Below are 23,827 nucleotides of genomic sequence, written 5' to 3' on the forward strand. Positions count from 1 at the left end.
AACCTATGGAGGTTTGAACAGAGAAGCTTTGGGTAAGTATGTGAATGCTCCAGGTTCTGTGTTACTTCCAAGAGCTGCCTAAGCAGCTTAATATCCCCAGGCCTGGGACTGACCTGTGAACCTGACGTTCTTCTATCCTTTTGTTGCCGTTCAGCCCTGACATCTGGCTTACTCTTCAGTCCTGCTTCCTAGATATCTCTTGGCCCTAAATGGGTTGTTTTTTTGTTTTTTGTTTTTGGTCCTGACTTCTTACTTGCTCTCAGTCCTGGTTTTCCCTTTGGTTCCCTTGACTCCCAAGGCTTCAATCCATGGCTCACCTAAGAATTCTCCCCATGACGCAGCCCCAAAGCATCTCACAAATCCCTCATTGATTTAGTTGCTCTTCTACTGTAGTTCAGTAGATTATCCTATCCACAAGGTTTAACATTTCACATTATCACAAGTTGGGAGGTCACTTATGGTAAAACAAAATTAAAGTGGAACCTCGGTTTTCGAACATCTTGGCTGCTGATCGTTTCAGAAGCCAAACACTGAAAACCCGGAAGTAAATGCTTCCGTTTTTGAACACAACTCAGAAGTCAAACAGATTCTGAGGTGCGTTTCTCATTTTTCTCCGTAGCATATCCTATTCATGAGTTTGCAGGGTCAGGGGCGGAGGTAGGGAGGTGTGCTAGGGGCGGTCTGTCCTGGGTGTCACCACTAAGGGAGGTGACAAAATGCCAGGCGTCACTCATCGCTGGGCCTGCAGTGCACCGGAGCCACACATCTCTTTTGGGAGTGACGCGGTGGCTTCGGGGCCAGCAGGCTCCGCTCTGCCCTAAATGGTCTGCCCACCACCTCCCCCTCAGCTGTAGGGCGGCTGAGTGGGAGGAGGCAGGCAGACTCCTCGGAGGCCCCATGGAGCATCCTGCCCTGGCTTGCCCCGCCCCATGGGCGGCTTTCACACCCCCAGGCGCACCACCCCACGTGCCCGATTGGCTTGCTCTGCCGATGTGCATGCTATTTCACATTTAACATTATCACAAGTTGCAAGGTTGCTGATGGTGAAACAGAATTTCCTAGAGTCCAAGCATTGTACAATTGATACCCCGGTAAAAAACAACAAAGAAAAAACCCACCCCAAACTGACAGAGACTGGTTGATCATTGAAATCTCAGTATATGTCAAAATCCAAGTATAAGTGAATAACATGATACCTGTTTCGGTCATTAGTAACAGAAACCTTCTGAGATTTGCATTTCTTTCCGCACCATGATTTCATCATTATAAAAAGCCCAGGTCTCCAGAGTTTCCAGTGCTGGACATCCAAAAGAGGCCAGGAGAATTACACGCTGATACTTCTTCCACTCAGGCATATTTGGCAGAAATCAACAACAATGGGCATAACTACTCCACTTGCTATCTCTTTGCAGACCATTCTAGCAATTGAGACCGCTGTTGCCTTTTTAGCGAATGGATTTATCCTAGTTGTGAATGGGCACCGATGGCTCCAAAACAGGAAGATGGCCCCTTGCGACTTTCTCTTGACCGGTTTGAGCACCTCCAGAATTATGTTGCAGCTGACCATGCTGACAAATATAATTCTGTACTGCAATGCTGCAGAGAGCAATATGCGTGCATATGGACGAGATATTGTCACATTTCTCTGGATATTTCTCAGCAACGTCAGCCTCTGGTGTGCCGCATGGCTCAATATCTTCTACTGTGTGAAGGTCACCAACTTTCCCCACAACCTGTTCCTCTGGCTGAAGCTAAGGATCGATGTACTTGCACCCAGACTGCTCGGAATGGTGATAATAACTCTCATGCTTTTCTCTGTTCATCCAACCATTCTTCATTTTGAAAACAAGAAGTTCTGCAATCTCTCAGGAACTCTGACAAGGAATGCCAGTCTCAGCAAGGTTTGCCAAAACACATTCTTCATTTTTAGAACTCTACAGTTATGTTCTTTATGCATGAGTTTCACCCTCAGTGTAGCGGCATCCATGGTTTTGCTTATCTCTCTTTGGAGGCACATAAGGAATCTAAGAAAGAGTGGCTCTGTCATTAAGGACCTCAGCACTCAGGTCTATCTCAATGTCATGAAGTCTATGTTGTTCTCTCTGCTCATTGACATGACGTACTTTGCTGCTTCAATCATTCCTATAGGCCATTTTTTCAGGTATGGCACATATGGCAGTTTAGGTTTTGTGATAATGCTGTCTGCAATCCCTTCAGCACATACCATAATCTTAATATTGTCCAATCCCAAACTGAAAGAAATCTTATTGCGCATACTAAACATCAGACAAGTGGCTTCATAAAGAGAAGAGGGCTGTGAACACGCATTTCTTGTATCAAAAAAACAACACCCAAACTCCCCCCATCTCTTTAATATTTGTCTGAGATATACTAGCTGCTCCTGCTAAACCTGCCCTGAGTTTTATTCCTGCCTAGAATTCCAACCTTTGATCATTATTTACACAGCTGCTTCCACTTGTCAATCATTACTAATGAGTGGGGGGAGAATAAAATATTTATTCATTCTTCCATTTATTAACAAATTCATTCATTTTGTATATATCTTCAGATCATTTTTTTAGAGCACTTTAAGTCAATGCCTTGAGTCAGCACTTTGCCTGAATATATATTTATTTGTTGGTGAGGAACATCAAGGAACAGGGAAAAGCCTACTTATAGATCAGAAATGCTTGATGATTTCTATGATCCATGATTGGTCATCAAATACCAGAAAGGTACCTCTATGAACAACATTTGGGATTGTCATGATGTCTCGCATACCATTTCAGAAGAAGAAGAAGAAGAAGAAGAGGAAGAAGAAGAAGAAGAAGAAGAAGAAGAAGAAGAAGAAGAAGAATTGTTTTTGTATGTGGAAAGATGGATATTGTACACTTGACTTAGTGAGCTATTATTTCTACATTGTAATTCAAGCCTAGATACATGTATGTTTATTCATTAGCTCTTATGCAGCTACTGTTTGATTTCTTTTTATGAAAATAAATTTATATCTCAGTTGGCAGAGCACGAGATGGTTGCGCCCTCTCTGGATCTCTAACCCACACTCCAGCTTATGCACCCCAGGGGGTCACTTTGGTGCTGCTAACGTAGCGATTGACTTCACCTCGCCCCCCCCACTTCAAAAGGCACAGTCCATGCTCTCTTGAGTCAGACAGATGGCAGCCACATTCTTTTTATGAACAATCTTCTCTATTTTAGGTTCAAAGGTGGTTTGCCTTGGAAGGGAAAAAACTGCACATACCCTCTACTGGAATGCCCCATCCAGATCCATGCCTTGAATAGGATGCCCTGCTTTGTCAGTGACAGCCTGGATGCAGAGAAGTGATGTGAGGCACTAGCAGGGGAACCTCCAAGGGAACCCCAAAGGGAAGACAACTTAGAGCCAGGGGATTGGTGGTGGGATGACAATGTGTGGTCAGAAGGAGAAGAGGGAGCAAAGTAGAAGGAGGAGGTATTGGAAGCTGAAGAGGTAACAGGGTTTAGTGAGCAGGAAGAGGCTGTGGGAAACAGTAATCCTGAACCAGAGGCAGAAGAGGAGGCTGGAGAGGAGAGGGTCAAGAGGCAGCAGTAAGTCTGGCCGCTAAAGAAGCCAGGGAGTCTCCCCCTCCTGCTGTGACCAGCTCCCCTCCCCTCTGGTCTCCCAGAACCAAGGGAGGTATGAAGAGCGTGGAGCAGAGAAGAAGGCGGCAGAGGATTCTCAGCTTCCTTGGGAAACACCCTGGGAAGGAGGAGATTGGAGAGCTGAGGGAAGGCAAGGAACTTCACTTCCCGCAACTGTTTCACTTGGGCATTGGAGAAGAGTTGCTGGGCTCACTAGGCCTGAGCTGTTCTGTTTCCATGAATAAAGAGTTAACTTCACTGGCACCGGCTGTTTTATTTCTGACATCCCCCTGTCTCCTGCCTTGGCATGCTGCCACCACCACTTCAGACAGTGGCTATGGCAATCCCAGCACGTAAAGCAGCAGTGGGGCAGCAGCTCCCTCCTCCTCTTCCTCCTCGGTGCCATTTCTCTCAGGTGCCGCCCAAAGCAGCTGCTTCATCCCATGTCATTGTTGTGGCCAGCTCTGTTTTCCCTAATGGATGAGGCCAACCCAAAGAGCTGTCTTGAGAACTGTGAGACAGTTCATATACAGAAACCTATGGAGGTTTGAACAGAGAAGCTTTGGGTAAGTGTGTGAATGCTCCAGGTTCTGAGTTACTTCCAAGAGCTGCCTAAGCAGCTTAATATCCCCAGGCCTGGGACTGACCTGTCAACCTGACGTTCCTGTATCCTTTTGTTGCCGTTCAATCTGGCTTACTCTTCAGTCCTGCTTCCTAGATATCCCTTGGCCCTAAATGGCTTTTTTATTTTTTTGGTCCTGACTTCTTACTTGCTCTCAGTCCTGGTTTCCCCTTTGGTTCCCTTGACTCCCAAGGCTTCAATCCATGACTCACCTAAGATTTGTCCCCATGACGCAGCCCCAAAGCATCTCACAAATACCTCATTGATTTAGTTGCTCTTCTACTGTAGTTCAGTACATTATCCTATCCATGAGGTTTAACATTTTACATTATCACAAGTTGGGAGGTCACTTATGGTGAAACAGAATTACAGTGGAACCTCGGTTTTCGAGCATCTTGGCTGCTGATCGTTTCAGAAGCCAAACACTGAAAACCTGGAAGTAAACGCTTCCGTTTTCGAACACGACTCGGAAGTCAAACAGATTCTGAGGTGCGTTTCTCATTTTTCTCCGTAGCATATCCTATCCATGAGTTTGCAGGCTCAGGGGTGGAGGTAGGGAGGTGTGCTAGGGGCGGTCCGTCCCGGGTGTCACCACTGAGGCATTCCCAAAGTAAAGGAAGGAGTGAACTCTGATTAATAAGAATACACACAGAGGCTTGAACCAGCAAGACTCTGGGAAGGGTGCGTATAATAATCTGTGTCTCCACCCTCCGGTCCATGTCGTTTTATTCGCAAAAGAACTTTTTACAGAGTGTTCGTAAGAACCAATCAGATTTCTTCAACAAACCCACGTCGGGACAATTTAAACTCATTAAGCACACATATTTCTGGGGTAAACAAATAACAGAACTACAAAGGAGGACATTTGGCAACCCCGGAGGTGATAAACAAGCAATATACATGATAAGAAGGATGGCCAGGAGGACAGCGATCATTTTCACCTTCATGTGAGATCTGTTTCCTTGCCCTAAGATTAACATCCTAAGATTAACATATCAGAAAGCTACTTCAAAGAAGCTTGCCCACTATCTTTAATGACCCAGGAGCCTGCCTGGCGAAGCAAGGGGCAGTCTATGTGACTGGTCAAGAAAGAGAAATGGGCAGTAGAGAAAATGGCCAGAGATGCAGAGGGTTGTGGGATTTGATCAGAAATTATTGTCAATGTATCAAACCCAGTCAACACAATGCATTCATCATGGACACAATGGCATGATGCATATTTTATAATTCCTCATAGTAATCCCACCTGACCCCAAACTCTGGATATTTGCACTCCTACACACCACTAAGTGGGGGGGGGGTGACAAAATGCCGGGTGTCACTCATCGCTGGGCCTGCAGCGCACCTGAGCCACACATCTCTTTTGGGAGTGATGTGGTGGCTTGGGGGCCAGCAGGCGCTCCTCTGCCCTAAATGGTCTCCCCACCGCCTCCCCCTCAGCTGTAGGGTGGCTGAGTGGGAGGTGGCAGGCAGACTCCTCGGAGGCCCCATGGAGCATCCTGCCCTGGCTTGCCCCGCCCCATGGGCTGCTGGCCCACCCCCAGGCACACCACCCCAGGTGCCCGATCGGCTTACTCTGCCAATGTGCACGCTATTTCACATTTAACATTATCACAAGTTGGGAGGTCGCTTATGGTGAAACAGAATTACCTAGAGTCCAAACATGGTACAATTGATACCCCGGTAAAAAACAACAACAACAAAAAACACACACCCCAAACTGACAGAGACTGGTTGATCATTGAAATCTCAGTATATGTCAAAATCCAAGTATAAGTGATAACATGATACCTGTTTCGGTCATTAGTAACAGAAACCTTCTGAGATTTGCATTTCTTTCCGCACCATGATTTCATCATTATAAAAAGCCCAAGTCTCCAGAGTTTCCACTGCTGGACATCCAAAAGAGGCCAGGAGAATTACACGCTGATACTTCTTCCATTGAGGCATATTTGGCAGAAAGTAACAGCAATGGTCATAACTACTCCATTTGGTATCTTTTTCCAGATTGTTTTAGCAATTGAGACCGCTGTTGCCTTTTTAGGAAATGGATTTATCATAGTTGTGAAAGGACAGAAATGGATCCAAAACTGGAAGATGGCCCCTTGCGACTTCCTCTTGACCAGTTTGAGCACCTCCAGAATTATAGTGCAGCTGACTGTCATGATCAATAATATTTTGTACTACAGCCTTTTGGAGAAATATATGCATAGTTTTACAATGGATATTGGCTCATTCTGCTGGATGTTTTCCAGCCATTTTAGCCTCTGGTGTGCCACATGGCTCAATATCTTCTACTGTGTGAAGGTCACCAACTTCCCCCATAGCCTGTTCCTCTGGCTGAAGCTAAGGATTGATGTACTTGCACCCAGACTGCTTGGAATGGTAATAATAGCTCTCATGCTCTTCTCTGTTCATCCTGTCATTGTTCATTTTGAAAACAAGAAGCTCTGCAATTTCTCAGGAACTCTGTCACAGAATGCCAGTCTCAGCAAGGTTTGCCACGACCCATTTTTCGTTTTCAGAACTCTGCAGTTATGTTCTTTATGCATGAGTTTCATTCTCAGTGTAGCGGCATCCATGGTTTTGCTCATCTCTCTTTGGAGGCACAGAAAGAATATGAAAAAGAGTGGCTCTGTCATTAAGGACCTCAGCACTCAGGTCTATCTCAATGTCATGAAGTCTATGTTGTTCTCTCTGCTCGTTGACATTACGTATTTTGTTTCTTTACTCATTCCTGTGGTTCGATTTTTCAGGTACGGGACAAGTGGCCAATTACTTTTTGAGATTGTGCTGTCTGCAGTCCCTTCAGCACACACCATGATCTTAATATTGTCCAATCCCAAACTGAAAGAAATCTTAATGCACATTCTACACATCAGACAAAGTGCTACATAAAGAGAAGAGGGCTGTGGATATGCACCCTTTGAATCCCAGATGACAAGATTCTCTCCCTCCCTCTCTAACTTTCCTCCGATGTACTGTCTGCTGTTTTTCATAATACAATCACATAAAAAAGAAATCTATGTAAAAAGAAAAACAGAGAAAAATAAAGAAAAGAAAATATGGATTCCTCTCAAAAATAGGTCTTAACATAGAACGTGGTGGACCCTCCCAGCTCTGACCTGGGAGCGTTCCTTTCTTCTCCCCTTCTCTCACCCAGGGAGGTCTTCCCTTCCCTGCCTCTCCACCTACTACCTACATGAAGCAAAGGCTACAAAATATTCAGAGAAGAAAGAAGAAAAGTAAAAGGACTTTCCACCTGTCAGTTACATAAAGGTTTCTCCCAAAAAACATTCTCTCTAGAATGATATCCAACTGAGCTTCTTTTTCTGTTAGGCAACATTTTCCTGGTCTTCTGACCCAAATGTCTCAAATTAATTCCTTTTTCTTTTCACATGAAAAGTCCAAAAGGGGCTCTCTAATTATCGTTATTAAGAAAATGTCAGCAATGTTTTTTTTCTAATCGAACATATCAACTTTCTCTCCTCCTCAACCTGCCCTAAGGTATGTCCTTGCCTAGGAATCCACCGTTCAGTAATAATTTACTCAGACACTGCTACCTGTAAACCATTTCTGACAGGGATATTGGCGAAAAGTAGGGGTGGGAATAAAATATTTTTTATCCCTTCTTCTTTTAGTTATAAATTCATTAATTTAGTGATATACAGAAATCTATGGAGGTTTGAACAGAGAAGCTTTTGGTTAGTGTGTGAATGCTTCAGGTTCTGTGTTACTTCCAAGAGCTTTCTAAGCAGCTTAATATCCCTAGGCTTGGACTGATCCTATGCTATGGTTGTTCTTGTATCCTTTTGTTGCCATTCAGCGAATATGTCTTACTTACTCTTCAGTCCTGCTCCCAAGATATGCCTGGGCCCTAAATGCCATTTATGGTCCTGACTTCTAGCTTGCTCCCCAGCTTTGATTCCTGGTTTTCCCTTAGGTTCTGTTAACACCCAAGGCTTCAACATAACGCCTACATTGGCTCCCAGGATGTTTCTGAGCACAATTCAAAGTATTGCTGTTGACCTTTAGAGCCCTAAAGCCTTTCACCCTGAAGGAGCATCTCCATCATCATCATTCAGCCTGGAAACTGAGGTCCACTTCTGAGGGACTCCTGGTAGTTCCCTCACTGCAAGAAGTGAAATTACAATGAAACAGGCAGAAGGCCTTTTTGGGCGTTGCACCCAAACTGTGGAGCACCCTCCTGGCAGATGTTAAAGAGTTAAAGAACTATATAGCTTTTTGTAGACATCTGAAGGCAGCCCTCTTTAGGGAAGCTTTTAATGCTCGATGTGTTTTTCCTTTTCCTCTGTATTTTTGATGGAAGCCATTCAGCTGGGGCAACCTAGTGATATGTGGAGTGAGATTAATGATGATATTATTATTATTATTATTATTATTATTATTATTATTATTATTACTGTTACTTCCCCTTCTACTATGTCTGACCTCACATGCCTGCCCAAGATGCAGCCCCAACAGCATCTCACAAGTGCAATTTCAAAATATCAGAAGTTGGGAGGTTACTTATGTTGAAACAGAATTACCAAGAGTCCAAGCACTGTAAAATTTAAACCCACAACAAAAACCCCACCCCAAACTGGTTGATCATTGAAGTCTCAGTACCTGAACAACATGACACCTGGTTCTCTCATTAGTAACTGAATCCTACTGAGATTTGCATTTTTTCCACATCTTGATTTCATCATTATAATAAGCTCAAGTCTCCAGAGTTTCTACTGCTGGACATCCAAAAGAAACCAGGAGAATTACACGCTGATACTTCTACCATTCAGGCTTTTCCTGTGGAGAGTAACAACAATGGGCATAACTACTCCACTTGTTATCTTTTTCCAGATCATTTTAGCAATTGAGTCTGCTGTAGCCTTTTTAGGAAATGGATTTATCATAGTTGTGAATGGGCACCGATGGCTCCAAAACAGGAAGGTGGCCCCTTGCAACTTTCTCTTGACCAGTTTGAGCATCTCCAGAATTATGCTGCAGCTGACCATCCTGACAATTAATATTCTGTACTACAACTCTGCAGAAAGTGGTATGCGTACCTATGGACAGGATATTGGCACATTTTTATGGTTATTTCTCAGCAACGCCAGCCTCTGGTGTGCCACATGGCTCAATGTCTTCTACTGTGTGAAGGTCACCAACTTCCCCCATCACCTGTTCCTCTGGCTAAAGCTAAGGATCGATGTACTTGCACCCAGACTGCTTGGATTGGTGATAATATCTCTCATGCTCTTCTCTGCTCATCCAACCATTCTTTATTTTGAAGCGAAGAAGGCCTGCAATCTCTCAGGAACTCTGACAAGGAATGCCAGTCTCAGCAAGGTTTGCCACCACCCATTCTTTGTTTTTAATACTCTACAGTTCTTTTCTATATGCATGAGTTTCATCCTCAGCGTAGTGGCATCCATGGTTTTGCTCATCTCTCTTTGGAGGCACAGAAAGAATATGAAAAAGAGTGGCTCTGTCATTAAGGATCTCAGCACTCAGGTCTACCTCAATCTCATGAAGTCTTTGTTGTTCTCTCTGCTCGTTGACATTACGTATTTTTCCACTTTAATCATTCCTGTAAGCGGTTATTTCAGGTATGTAGCATATGACGGTTTCAGTTTGGCAGTAGTGCTGTCTGCAATCCCTTCAGCACATACCATAATCTTAATATTGTCCAATCCCAAACTGAAAGAAATCTTATTGCGCATACTAAACATCAGAAATGTGGCTTCATAAAGTGAAGAGGGCTGTGAGCACGCATTCCTTGTATCCAAGAAACCCCCCCCCCCCCTTAAATACTTGTCTGTTCCTCCTAAACCTGCCCGGAGTTTTATTCCTGCCTAGAAATCCAACCTTTGATCATTATTTACACAGATCCTTCCACTTGTCAATCATTACTAACAGCGATATTGGTAATGAGTAAGGTGGAAATAAAATATTTATTCATTCTTCCGTTTTTAATTATAGATTCATTCATTTAGTATAGATCTTCGGAACATTTTCTTAGAGTCAATGCCTGGAGTCAGCACTTTCCTTGAATATATTTATAAGAATATATATATTCATTTGCTGGTGAGGAACATCAACGAACAGGGTAAAACCTACCTATAGATCAGAAGTTGGTTGACGATTTCTATGATCCATGATTGGTCATCAAATAGCAGGAAGGAGCCTCTCTGAACATCGTTTGGGATTGTCACGATGACTTACATGACTTAGTGAGCTATTATATCTACAATCTAATTCAGAGCTAGATATATGTATGTTTATTCATTTGCCCTTATGCAGATAAGGGGACCAGGCAAGGCTGCCCTCTTTCGCCCTTATTATTTATCATGGTACTTGAACGCCTAGCGATTGTAATAAGGAAAGACACAAAGATAAAAGGCATAACAGTTGAGGAAAAAATCACATAAAATAAAGGCCTTCACAGATGAACTGATATTAACAACCGAAAACCCAGAAGAAAGTGTGCCACAAAAAATAGAAAAAAATCTTGAATTCGGGAAAGTAGCAGGATTCAAGTTAAACAAAAACAAGACCAATATGTTAGCAAATAATATGACTATTTAGGAAAAAGAAGAATTACAAAGATATCAGGATTGGCAATAGTAAACAAAACCAAGTACCTGGGAATCTGGCTGACAAACCAAAATAGTACAGTGGTACCTCGGGTTACAAACACCTTGGGTTACAGACACTTCGGGTTACAGACTTCGCTAACCCAGAATTAGTACCTCGGGTTAAGAACTTTGCCCCAGGCTGAGAACAGAAATCACACGGTGGCGGTGCAGCAGCAGCGGGAGGCCCCATTAGCTGAAGTGGTACCTCAGGTTAAGAACGGTTTCAGGTTAAGAACAGACCTCCGGAACAAATTACGTTCTTAACCCGAGGTACCACTGTAACCTATTTAAAGACAACTATACAAAAATTTGGAAAGAAGTCACAAGAGATTTGGAAATCGGGAATAAGTTAAGACTTTCACTTTGTGGCAGGATATCAGTAGGACAAATGAATGTGTTGCCTAAAACGATGTTTTTATTTCAAATGATATCAATCATTGGAGGGGAGGGCAGTTTCAAATTATAGCAAATAGACCTATCAAAATTTATTTGGCAGCATAAAAAAACAAGAATTAAATATAAACTTTTAATAGATAAAATATACAGAGGTAGATTGGCATTATCTGACCTAAAGTTGTATTACGATTCGGTTTGTTTAAATTGGTTAAAAGTAGATATTATTACAGGATGGATATTTACTGGACCTAGAAGGGTTTAATAACCGCTATGCGTGGCATGCGTATTTAGGATACAAAAAGGTGAAAGTTCACAGGGGATTTACTAATCATATCATAAGAAAATTGATATACAGAGTATGGGTAAATACAAAGAACTACTAGAACCAAAGACACCCTGGTGGATTTCGCCTTTAGAAGCAATAACGGTAAAAAAGAAAAATATGGAACTAAATTGGACTACGAATAAGGATTAATTAAAATAAATTAATAATAAGCTGATATTAAAAGACTATGAGGAAATAAGACATCATCAAACAGGGTGGATTCAGTATCACCAACTAAATGAAGTGTTCAAGGCAGACAAGAAAAGAGGCTTTACAGAGGCAATCTCATTACTAGATAAAGAATTATTACAAAATAACACCAAGATAATTTCTAAAATTTATGAAACATTACTGGAGTGGGAGGTGAAGGATGAACAGGTAAAAGAGGTGATGATTAGATGGGCTATAAGGTAAAGGTAAAGGTACCCCTGCCCGTACAGGCCAGTCTTGACAGACTCTGGGGTTGCGTGCCCATCTCGCTTAAGAGGCCGGGGACCATCGCTGTCCGGAGACACTTCCGGGTCATGTGACCAGTGTGACAAAGCTGCTCCAGCGAACTGGCACTAGAGCAGCACACGGAAACGCCGTTTACCTTCCCGCTATAAAGCGGTACCTATTTATCTACTTGCACTTAAGTGTGCTTTCGAACTGCTAGGTGGGCAGGAGCTGGGACCGAACGACGGGAGCTCACCCCGCCGCGGGGATTCGAACCGCCGACCATGAGATCGGCAAGTCCTAGGCGCTGAGGTTTTACCCACAGCGCCACCTGCGTCCAGATGGGCTATAGATATAGATAAAACTATCGAATTATCATCATGGAAAGAATTATGGAAAGAGAGTTGAAAATTTACAGCTTGTGAAGCGATAACGGAAAATTTAATAAAGATGTTTTACAGATGGTATTTAACACCAATCAAAATATGTAAAATGTATAAAACTAAATCAAATCTGTGTTGCAGGTAGGGGACACTCATACATATGTGGTGGAGATGTGATAAAATCAAAGGCTTCTGGGATATAGTGTATGAAGAGTTAAAGAAAATGTTTAAACAAAACTTTGTTATGAAAACAGAAGCTTTTTTATTGGGGATACTAGACACAGATATTGCCAGAGAAAATAAGAAAATATTCCTGTAAGCCGCAGGAGCGGCAAGAACACTAATTGCCAAAAATTGGAAAAAAGAAATAATCTCGACAAAAAAAAGAATGGCAAGACAAATCATTTGATCATATTGAATTGGCTAGAATGACAGAGGCAATTAGGGGTCAAACCAAGCAAAAATTCCAAAAAGAATGGGTAAAATATAGAGAATATCTTAAAAAGCAGTGCCCTCAAATTAATACTTGGACTTGTTTCGATTAACTTCTGCAGAATAATTTATGGTACTTAAAAACAGAAAGAAAAAGGGCTAATAATGAACTAAAAAGGAGACAATTTACCAAAAATAAGTCAATTAGAAGAAAAGAAGAACTGAAATATGGTGTGTGTGTGTGTGTGTGTGTGTGTGTGTGTGTGTGTACAAAACAAATAATATAAAGTTGTCATACTTTATCATGTTTTATTTGTATTTTTGGTTTTGTGTTCTGTTGTTGCTTTTCTTTTGATTCTGTACTATTATTTTCATGTTTAGTTTGACAAGTGTGTGTATGTGTTGTAAATAAATGCAATTAAAAAACGAAGAAACAAAACAAAACCAATCATTTGCTCTTATGTAGCTGTATTATTTCTTTTGTGACAAAAATATTGATGGCTCAGTTGGTAGAGCACGAGACTCTTAATCTCAGGGTTGTGGGTTCAAGCCCAATTTTGGGCAGAAAGATTCCTGAATTGCAGGGGTTGGACTAGATGACCTTCGTGGTCCCTTCCAACTCTGGTTCTATGAGATATTGCAAGTCCATGGGGAGTCCAGGGATGGTTGCGCCCTCCCTGGATCTCTAACCCACACCCCAGCTTATGCACCCCAGGGGGTCACTTCGGTGCTGCTAACGTACTGTTTTGACTTCACCCCACCCCCCACTTCAAAAGGTGCAGTCCGTTCTCTCTCTCGAGACAGGCAGATGCCATCCACATTCTTTTTATGAACAATCTTCTCTATTTTAGGTTCAATGGTGGTTTGCCTTGGAATGGAAAAAACTGCACATACCCTCTACTGGAATGCCCCATCCAGATTCATGCCTTGAATAGGATGCCCTGCTTTGTCAGTGACAGCCTGGATGCAGAGAAGTGATGTGAGGCACTAGCAGGGGAACCTGCAAGGGAACCCCAAAGGGAAGACAACTTAGAGCCAGGGGATTGGTGGTGGGATGACCATGTGTGGTCAGAAGGAGAACAGGGAGCAAAGTAGAAGGAGGAGGTATTGGAAGCTGAAGAGGTAACAGGGTTTAGTGAGCAGGAAGAGGCTGTGGGAAACAGTAATCCTGAATGAGAGGCAGAAGAGGAGGCTGGAGAGGAGAGGGTCAAGAGGCAGCAGCAAGTCAGGCTGCTAAAGAGGCCAGGGAGTCTCCCCCTCCTGCTGCGACCAGCTCCCCTCTCCTTTGTGGGAATGATCAGGGAGGCAGGAGAGGATATATTGTTTAATTATATCCTTCCCAACTTGTGTTAGCAAGTTCTACAATTTAGCAGAGTCACATTCCCCTTTTTAAACTTGTACAGCAGATAACGTCTTTGGCAGGCTTGTTTAAGCCTCAAAATAAGTTTCCTGGTAATTCCCCTTTTATTCCCTCATAAAAGAAATAGACGCGACACAGTCTTGTATATAAGTATATAAAACAGTTTACTCACATTCTGTTCACAAATGGATCCCAGGAGGCAGACTTAAGTTACAAAATATATACACCTGGAATCTATCCCATAAGGATATAGTTCCTTTGTCCTCTCTTGGCTGCAAGCCAAGAGAGCATCTCAGGCTATGAAGATTTTTGCTTCTTTGAGGAATGGAGTCAGAGAGATGGCTACCTCCACTGTGCTATTTTCTTACCTGCTTGGTGAGGTCACGCCCACATCTGGTCACATGTAGAGGAAGTTTGTCCCAGCCCAGGAGCAAACAGGAAGTTCCGACTGGCTGGTCCAGACATCCTCTTTTACATCCACTCTAGGAATGTTATATTTGACTGCTCTGTGTTTCACATCCCACACCCTCTGGTCTCCCAGAACCCATGGAGGTATGAAGAGGGTGGAACACAGATAGAAAGACAGAGAATATTCCTGTTCCTTGGGTAAGTTGCTGGCAAGAAGGAGACTTGGAGAGTTGTGGGAGGGCAGGGCATTGGGCAGGGCATTGGGGAAGAGTTGCTGGGCTCACTAGGCCTGAGCTGTTCTGTTTCCTTGAATAAAGAGTTAACTTCACTGGCACCGGCTGTTTTATTTCTGACATCCCCCTGACTCTTGCCTTGACATGCTGCCACCACCACTTCAGACAGTGGCTATGGCAATCCCACCACGTAAAGCAGCAGTGGGGCAACAGCTCCCTCCTCCTCTTCCTCATCTGTGCCATTTCTCTCAGGTGCCACCCAAAGCAGCTGCTTCATCCCATGTCATTCTTGGGCAGGTTCTTTTTTCCCTAATGGATGAGGCCAACCCAAGGAGCTGTCTTGAGAATTGTGAGACAGTACATATACAGAATACGTATATATTCACTCAGCGGGACGCGGGTGGCGCTGTGGGTAAAACCTCAGCGCCTAGGACTTGCCGATCGCATGGTCGGCAGTTCGAATCCCCGCGGCGGGGTGCGCTCCCGTCATTCGGTCCCAGCGCCTGCCAACCTAGCAGTTCGAAAGCACCCCCGGGTGCAAGTAGATAAATAGGGACCACTAACCAGCGGGAAGGTAAACGGCGTTCCGTGTGCTGTGCTGGCCCGCCAGATGCAGCTTGTCACGCTGGCCACGTGACCTGGAAGTGTCTGCGGACAGCGCTGGCTCCCGGCCTATAGAGTGAGATGAGCGCACAACCCTAGAGTCTGTCAAGACTGGCCCGTACGGACAGGGGTACCTTTACCTTTACATATACAGAAACCTATGGAGGTTTGAACAGAGAAGCTTTGGGTTAGTGTGTGAATGCTCCAGGTTCTGAGTTACTTAATATCCCCAGGCCTGGGACTGACCTGTGAACCTGACTTTCCTGTATTCTTTTGTTGCCGTTCAATCCTGACATCTGGCTTACTCTTCAGTCCTGCTTCCTAGATATCCCTTGGCTCTAAATGGCGGTTTGTTTGTTTTTTGGTCCTGACTTCTTACTTGCTCTCAGTCCTGGTTTCCCCTTTGGTTCCCTTGACTCGCAAGGCTTCAATCCATGGCTCACCTAAGATTTGTCCCCATGACGCAGCCCCAAAGCATCTCACAAATACCTCATTGATTTAGTTGCTCTTCTACTGTAGTTCAGTACATTATCCTATCCATGAGGTTTAACATTTCACATTATCACAAGTTGGGAGGTCACTTATGGTGGAACAGAATTACCTAGAGTCCAAGCATTGAAAAATTGATACCCCTGCAAAAAAAAATGTATACCCACCCAAACTGACAGAGATTGGTTGATCATTGAAATCTCAGCATATGTCGAAATCCAAGTATATGTGAATAACATGATACCTGGTTCTGTCATTAGTAACAGAAACCTTCTGAGATTTGAATTTCTTTCCACACCATGATCTCATCATTTAAAAAGCCCAAGTCTCCAGAGTTGACACTGCTGGACATCCAAAACAAACCAGGAGAATAACAATCTGATACTTCTTCCATTCAGGCTTTTCTCGTCAAAAGTAACAACAATGGGCATAACTACTCCATTTGGTATCTTTTTCCTGCCCATTTTAGCAATTGAGAGCGCTGTTGCCTTTTTAGGAAATGGATTTATCATAGTTGTGAATGGACACCGATGGCTCCAAAACAGGAAGATGGCCCCTTGCGATTTACTCTTGACCAGTTTGAGCACCTCCAGAATTATGCTGCAGCTGACCATCTTGATAAATAATATTCTGTACAACAGCCTTCCAGAGAACTATACGCGTATTTTTACAAGAGAGATTGGCGCATTTTTCTGGTTTTTTCTCAGCAATGTTAGCCTCTGGTGTGCCACATGGCTTGATATTTTCTACTGTGTGAAGGTCACCAACTTCCCCCATCACCTGTTCCTCTGGCTGAAGCTAAGGATCGATGTGCTTGTATCTAGACTGCTCGGAATGGCGATCATAGCTCTCATGCTCTTCTCTGTTCCTCCAACCATTCTTTATTTTGAAAATAAGAAGCTCTGTAATCTCTCAGGAACTCTGACACAGAATGCCAGTCTCAGCGAGGTTTGCAAAGACCCATTATTTGCTTTTAGAATTCTACAGTTCTGTTCTATGTGCATGAGTTTCATCCTGAGCGTAACGGCATCCATGCTTTTCCTCATCTCTCTTTGGAGGCACATAAAGAATCTAAGAAAGAGTGGCTCTGCCATTAAGGACCTCAGCACTCAGGTCTATCTCAATGTCATGAAGTCTTTGTTGCTCTCTCTGTTCTTTGGCATTACGTATTTTGCTGCTTTACTCATTCGTATGGCTAATTTCTACATGTCTGGCACAAATATGCTATTAGTTTTTGATTTAGTGCTGTCTGCCCTCCTTTCAGCACACTCAGTAATCTTGATATTGTCCAATGCAAAACTCAAAGTAATCTTAGTGCACATTCTGAACCTCAGATAAAGAAAAGAAAGCTTTTGACATGCATCCCTTGTGCAAAAGAAAATCCCCAAAGATTTTCACACCAGCCATTCTCCCTCTCGCTCTATCTGTATATGTATATGTATATGTGTGTGTGTGTGTGTAATACTTGCCTCAGGTGTATTGGCTTGTATTTCTCCCTTCCCATCCCAAATAGACAAGATCCTACCATTTATTAATTTCTGGGGTTTAGGAGGGTCCCCCTCACAAATCTATAACACCATCAACAAACTACTTTATTTTAGCTTCAAATGTGGTTTGCCTTGGAACGGAGAAGATTGCACGTACCCCTCTGCTGGACTGCCCAATCCAGATTCATGCCTTTAAGAGGATATTTTCATTCACAGTTGGCACTAACAGAGGCAGATGTTGTGGTGTGGGGAGTGAAGCCTTGGGATGCAGAGATGTGTGGCTCAGAATCTGCTCTTCATCCCCCAACCTAGACTGCTACCCTCAGATAGGCTGAAAGGGGCACCCACTGTTAGAGTAAGGGTATTTTCACATTGCCACCTTAGTGTGCAATATTCTGTATTCCCTTCAACTAAACTCAGGAGTAAATATGTATAAATACTGGAAATACTTGTCCTAATCATTTAGTTCATTGGAACTTTTTCTAATCAGTTGACCATTATGACAAATAACAACATGTAATCTACTCCTCGCCGAAGAATTGATGCTTTTGAATTCTGGTGCTGGAGGAGACTCTTGAGGGTCCCATGGACTGCAAGAAGATCAAACCTCTCCATTCTTAAGGAAATCAGCCCTGAGTGCTCACTGGAAGGACAGGTCCTGAAGCTGAGACTCCAATACTTTGGCCGCCTAATGAGAAGAGAAGACTCCCTGAAAAAGACCCTGATGCTGGGAAAGATGGAGGGCACAAGGAGAAGGGAGTGACAGTGGACGAGATGGTTGGGTAGTGTTCTCGAAGCTACCAGCATGAGTTTGACCAAAGTGGGGGAGGCAGTGGAAGACAGGAGTGCCTGGCGTGCTCTGGTCCATGGTGTCACGAAGAGTCGGACACAACTAAATGACTAAACAACAACAATCTACTCCTTGCCCTGAGATTTGAAACTCTTCCTTTACAATATTGCAAAGTTCATTCATTTACGACTTCTATAAATCTCTTTCCTTCTTAAAAGCATTGTTAATTTAACTGGCCCATAATCTCTAGTGTTTCTAGATGGTGATGATATTGACTTGTTTGGTTTTAATGTTATCCTATTTTTAGTATGTTAACTGCTGTAAACTGCTCTGGTAAACCTTGGAATGAAAGACACTATAGAAATGATTTTATCAATAAAGTAGTAATACAATGGTATTTTTTGCTTGGTTTCAGTGATTTTCCATATTTCATGGCAAGAGGTAGAGCCAGACTCTTCCTCAGACTGCCTCCATCCCATCTCAACAGGCTTTATCCCTAACCTGCTCTCACTTTGCTGCCTAGGTAGGCCTGACCTTCCTACAGGGAGTGAGCTGATGATACAGTGCATGGAAATTCAGCAATTTGTTTACAGCAACCACAGAGCATGCCAGCTATCCAAAGTCAATTATGCAAACGAAAAATGGAAATGCTGTAAAAGAATCTCTCGGGACTTTGCATTTCCATTTGTCTGAAATCAGAGGAAAGCATCCCTCAGTTTGGTTCCCACTTCCCCCATGATATATAGTTTAAAACATAGGTGGCACTGGAAGATTGTATCTGAGTGCTGTTAGCAGTTTCCTGGAGTTTCTTCTGTCTCTTCCTGGCTGGACCTTGCATGTCATGGTGTCAGAAGTCAAGTTTAAAACGCAAAGTTCCCCAGGGAGGGAGGGCAGTTTGGGCTAGCAAGCATCCCAAAACCTTAAAACTCCCAAAGCCAGAAGAACCCAGTCTGTGTCTCTGGTCCCCTACAAATATATCCATTGGAGGTTGTAGTGGTTATGAGTTACTCGTGCGTAAACTGCCACCTCTCTAGGCTTAATTGCCTTGGTTAAACCGTTCTGACTGCACAGCCCCTCTCAGCGTGGCTGTCTCAGTCGCTGGAAGAATCTGTCTGTGGGCGTTTCTTAAACCTCTTCCAGCATAGAAGCTGTTTGACACCCAGTCGTCTCCGCCTCTCGCTGCACGGGAGTCTTCTGAGCAGGGAGGGCGTGGGTAGTGGAGGACCTGTGCTCTCCTCACGGATGTCCAGTGAAGAATCTCAGAGCTCTCCCTCCGCTTCCTCCAGTTGCCCCACCTTTTCCCTGGTGTCACTTTGATTTCCTTCCTCCTCTACCGGGCTCCTCCTTCCCCTGGTGCTGGGTCCCTCGCCAGCAGAATCAGGGAGCCTCCCCTCTGCCTCTCACTCTGATGTCAGTTCCCTGACATCTACCTCCCCTCCAGGACCCCCTCCACCCCCAGACCGACCTGTGGAACCAATTTCTTTCCCTTCTTCGCCTGACGAGGCAGGGAAACCCCGGAAGGAACTGTCACCGTCCTCAGTGGAATCGAAACCCGCTTCCCACCCGCTCTGATTCCTCCCAACGGGGTGGCCCTCCCAGTCCGATTCTTCTTCCTCCCCCTCGGAGTCTGAAAACCCCTTAAAACTCTCTTCGTCGTCGGTGGTTCCAAATTTCTCCCCCCAGAATCTCTCCAGGGGTTTGGGCTTGTTTGGGAGCTGGCGGTGGAATACCTCCACCAGATACCTGTCCTCGATGGCTTCAGCAGGAACCCACGTGTTTTCTGACCCGGGCTCCCCTTCCCAAGCCACCAAGTACTCCACCTGGCGCCCTCGCCACCTTGAATCGAGTATTTCCGTGGCCGAGTGAAGGTGTTCCCTTTCTTCTACCTGCGGTTGTGTGGTGACTCCCCCCTCTCGTCCCGGGAATTCCCGCCCCTCCCTGTGTGGTGAGAGTAGGGATCTGTGGAACACCGGGTGTATTTTCATGCTGTCGGGCAGCTTGAGCTTAAATGCCACGGGGTTTACCTGCTGTGTTACCTCAAATGGCCCCAGCCGTCTGGGCTGCAGCTTTTTGCAACCCCCTTTGAAGGGTAATCCTTGGCTGGACAACCACACCCGGTCCCCCACCCGTATGGTCTCCCCTTCCCTGCGGTGCTTGTCTGCCTGCCTCTTGTATACTTCCTTGGCCCGCTCCAAGTTCATCTTAAGTTGCTGGTGCAGGGCCTCCATTTCTTCCACAAACTGCTCCGCCGCGGGTACACTCCAGTTTTCCTTCTCGCTCCCCGGGAAAGCCCTGGGATGACACCCATAATTGGCCATGAATGGGCTCATTCCCGTGGACACGTGCTCAGCGTTATTGTACGCAAATTCAGCCAGCGCCAGTTTCTCTACCCAATCGTTTTGCCTCTCGCTGACATAGCAGCGTAGGTATTGCTGGAGTATACTGTTTGCTCTTTCTGCTTGCCCATTGGTTTCTGGGTGTCTCACTGTCGAGAACCCCACCTCGACTTGCAGCAAGCTCATGAGCTTCCTCCAGAACCGGGAAGTAAATTGTTTCCCACGGTCGGAGATAACCCTCAAGGGGGCGCCATGCAACCTGAAAATGTGCTCCACAAACAACCGTGCCGTTTCCTCCGCCGTCACTGCATGTGAGCAGGCTACAAAATGGCACATTTTAGTTAGTAAGTCGACCACTACCATGACTGCTGTCTTTCCCCGGGATTTGGGCAAGTCGGTCATAAAATCAATGGACACCACCTCCCAGGGTTTACCCGGTGTGGGTAAGGGTTCCAGTAAACCTGCTGGGGCAGCCCGCTCCCCCTTTGCCCTTTGGCAGCGGTCGCACCCCCGTACATATTCCCGTACGTCCTCCCTCACCCTGGGCCACCAGAACTGCCTGGTGACCAACATCATTGTTTTGTGCTGTCCAAAGTGCCCAGCGGTGGGGTTGTCGTGAAGTTGTTTGAGTACCTTTCCCCTCAGGGTCTCCCCTGGTACATACAGCGCCCCTTTATAGTACAGTACCCCTTCCTTCTCCTCAAACCCTTCTTGGGCCCCCCCTTCCGTTTCGGAGTTCCCGGATCTTAGTTTGTGCGAATACATCGCTCCTGGTAAGCCCGGCCAGTTCTCGTTTTCCCACCAAGGTTCCCCCACACACCCATCGGTCCTCGGGGATGATGTGTCGTGTCTCCGGTGGCCCCTCTCCTTCGAAGTACTCCGGCTTCCGAGAGAGAGCATCTGCTCTCACGTTTTCTTCTCCTGGCACGTACCGGATTTCGAAAGAAAACTTGGAGAACTCCTGTGCCCATCGAATCTGTCTCTGGTTGAGTACTCGTGCAGTCCTCCAGTACTCTAAGTTCTTGTGGTCAGTGCACACCTGGATTTTGTGTTGCGCTCCTATCAGTAGATGACGCCAATGACGAAAGGCTGCATAGATCGCGAGCAGTTCTCGGTCATACACGGTATAGTTTTGCTCCGACTTGCTCAGCTTCCTCGAGAAAAAGGCACATGGTTTCCATTCCTGCTTGCCCCTCCCCGGCTGCAAGAGGACCGCCCCTATGGCCCGGTCGGACACGTCGGTCTCTAACCTCATGGGTTTCTTCAAATTTACGTGCAGGAGTTGCTCTTCCGAGGCGAACGCCTTCAGTTTTTCAAACGATTGCTGGGCTTCCTCTGTCCACACGAACTTCTTTTTGCTACTGAGACAATTCGTGATGGGTGCTGTCAAGTGAGCAAAGTTCTTGATGAACTTCCGGTAGAAGTTGCTGAACCCTAGGAACCTTTGCACGTCCTTCCGCGTTTTTGGGGCCTTCCACTCCAACACTGCTTGCACCTTGCTTGGGTCCATCGCTAGACCTTTGTCAGATAACCTGTAGCCCAGGAACTCGACTTCTCTAGCGTGAAACTGACATTTTTCCAGCTTGACCCACAACTGGTGTTCCTGCAACCGTTGTAGCACTTCTCTGACGTCCCGGACGTGTTGCTCCTCGTTGTCCGAATAAATCAAGACGTCATCCAAGAAGGCTACGCAGTTCTTGTATAGCAGAGACCCCAACATGTGGTGCATGAAAGCTTGAAAACAGGCGGAGCCTGACTGTAATCCAAAAGGCATAACTAAGTACTCAAATGCCCCTAGAGGGGTGAACATTGTGGTCTTCCATTCATCCCCCTCCCTCATCCTGATCAAGTTGTATGCTCCCCGGAGGTCCAGCTTGGTGAAAATTTTCCCTTTCCTCACTTTCGTCAAAATGTCGTCGATTCTGGGCATTGGGAAGGTTACTGGCTCCGACACCAAATTGACGGCCCGGAAGTCCACAACGAGCCTGGGTTTATTTGTGTCTTTTTTGTCCACAAAGAACACCGGACTCCCTCCCACTGCCTTTGATTCTCTGATGAATCCTCTTTTTAGGTTCTTGTCAATAAACTCCCGCAACTCCTTCATCTCCCTGTCTGACATGGCATACAGCTTACCCACCGGCAGCTGCGCCCCCGGGAGCAAGTTGATTTGACAGTCAAAGGGCCTATAGGGTGGTAGTCTATCTGCTTCCTTCTCGCTGAAGACCTCACGCAGATCAGCATATTGCGGCGGCACCTCCCCCTTCTGCTCCACCGCCATTCCAGCCACCCTGGCTACACTCATCCTTGGGGTTTCCCCCCCCTAGGCAGTGTTCCAGGCAATAGGCTGACCCAAAGCTGACTGTCCTCTGATGCCACGCCACCACTGGATCATGTTGTGCTAGCCAGCTCATTCCTAATATTATTGGAGGCCCCGCTAGTGAGGCGACGTGAAAGGCGATGGTCTCCGTGTGCCTGGACACCCTCATTCTCATCGGTGGGGTCTGGTGTGTCACTTCCCCTCCTAGAAGCTCCCTGCCATCAATAGTGGTTACTTGCAAGGGAAAATCCAAAGGCAATAAGTGAAGCTGGTGCTCTAATGCAAAGTCTCTGCTGAAGAAATTGCAGGAACTGCCCGAATCCAGCATTCCCTTCACCTTGACTGGGTGCCCATTCGGGAGTTCTAGCACCACTTCGATGGCTATAGCCGCCTTAGGGGGGTCTGGTTTGGGCACTCTTACTGGTTGCTGGCCTGGCTGCTGTGCCCGCTGAGTGGCAGCCAAGCGTTCCCGTTTCCCTGTTCCTGTGTCTTTTCCACCTCCTCTCCCTTCCTGCTTCTCCTGAGCCCGCGCTTCCTGCCGCACTCCAATCGCAAGCACAGCCTTGGTCAGCTGGTCCATGGACTGTGGGCGGGGTGCGCGCGAAAGCTCATCCTTGACCGTTAGGGACAACCCCTCCTCAAATAACATTTGTATGGGTTCAGAGTCCAGCTGCCACCCGAGACGGTGAACTATCATTGCAAAGCGTGACCAGTATTCTCTAACTGACTGGTTGCCCTGTTTACAGTTCATCAGTTCCCGTTTTGTCACACTTTGTTGCACATCACTGGAAAACATTGCGTCCATTGCCTGGAAAAAATTTCGCAGGTCCTGCATGGCAGCATTTTGCGTTGCTATAAGGGGCCTGATCCACTCTCTGGCCCCATCTTGCAGGTGCCCCACAATATAGGCAACCCGTGCTGCATCATCTTCAAAATCGTCATGCTGCAATTTCAA

At 45.4% G+C, this 23,827-nt stretch overlaps 2 protein-coding genes across 2 annotated transcripts; both read left to right on the forward strand.

Moving 5' to 3' along the window:
• The first annotated feature begins 1,376 nt into the window (after positions 1–1,376).
• LOC144326011 (taste receptor type 2 member 104-like) lies at positions 1,377–2,303 on the forward strand. Its single transcript, XM_077921612.1, has one exon. The coding sequence runs from the start codon at positions 1,377–1,379 to the stop codon at positions 2,301–2,303; it is 927 nt and encodes a 308-aa protein (XP_077777738.1).
• Positions 2,304–16,365: 14,062 nt separating this feature from the next.
• Positions 16,366–17,280, forward strand: LOC144326012 (taste receptor type 2 member 7-like). The gene has a single exon (XM_077921614.1). It carries the CDS (start codon positions 16,366–16,368, stop codon positions 17,278–17,280), a length of 915 nt encoding a protein of 304 aa, XP_077777740.1.
• The last annotated feature ends 6,547 nt before the right edge of the window (positions 17,281–23,827 follow it).

This window comes from Podarcis muralis, chromosome 17, assembly GCF_964188315.1.
Source record: "Podarcis muralis chromosome 17, rPodMur119.hap1.1, whole genome shotgun sequence".
NCBI lineage: Eukaryota > Metazoa > Chordata > Lepidosauria > Squamata > Lacertidae > Podarcis > Podarcis muralis.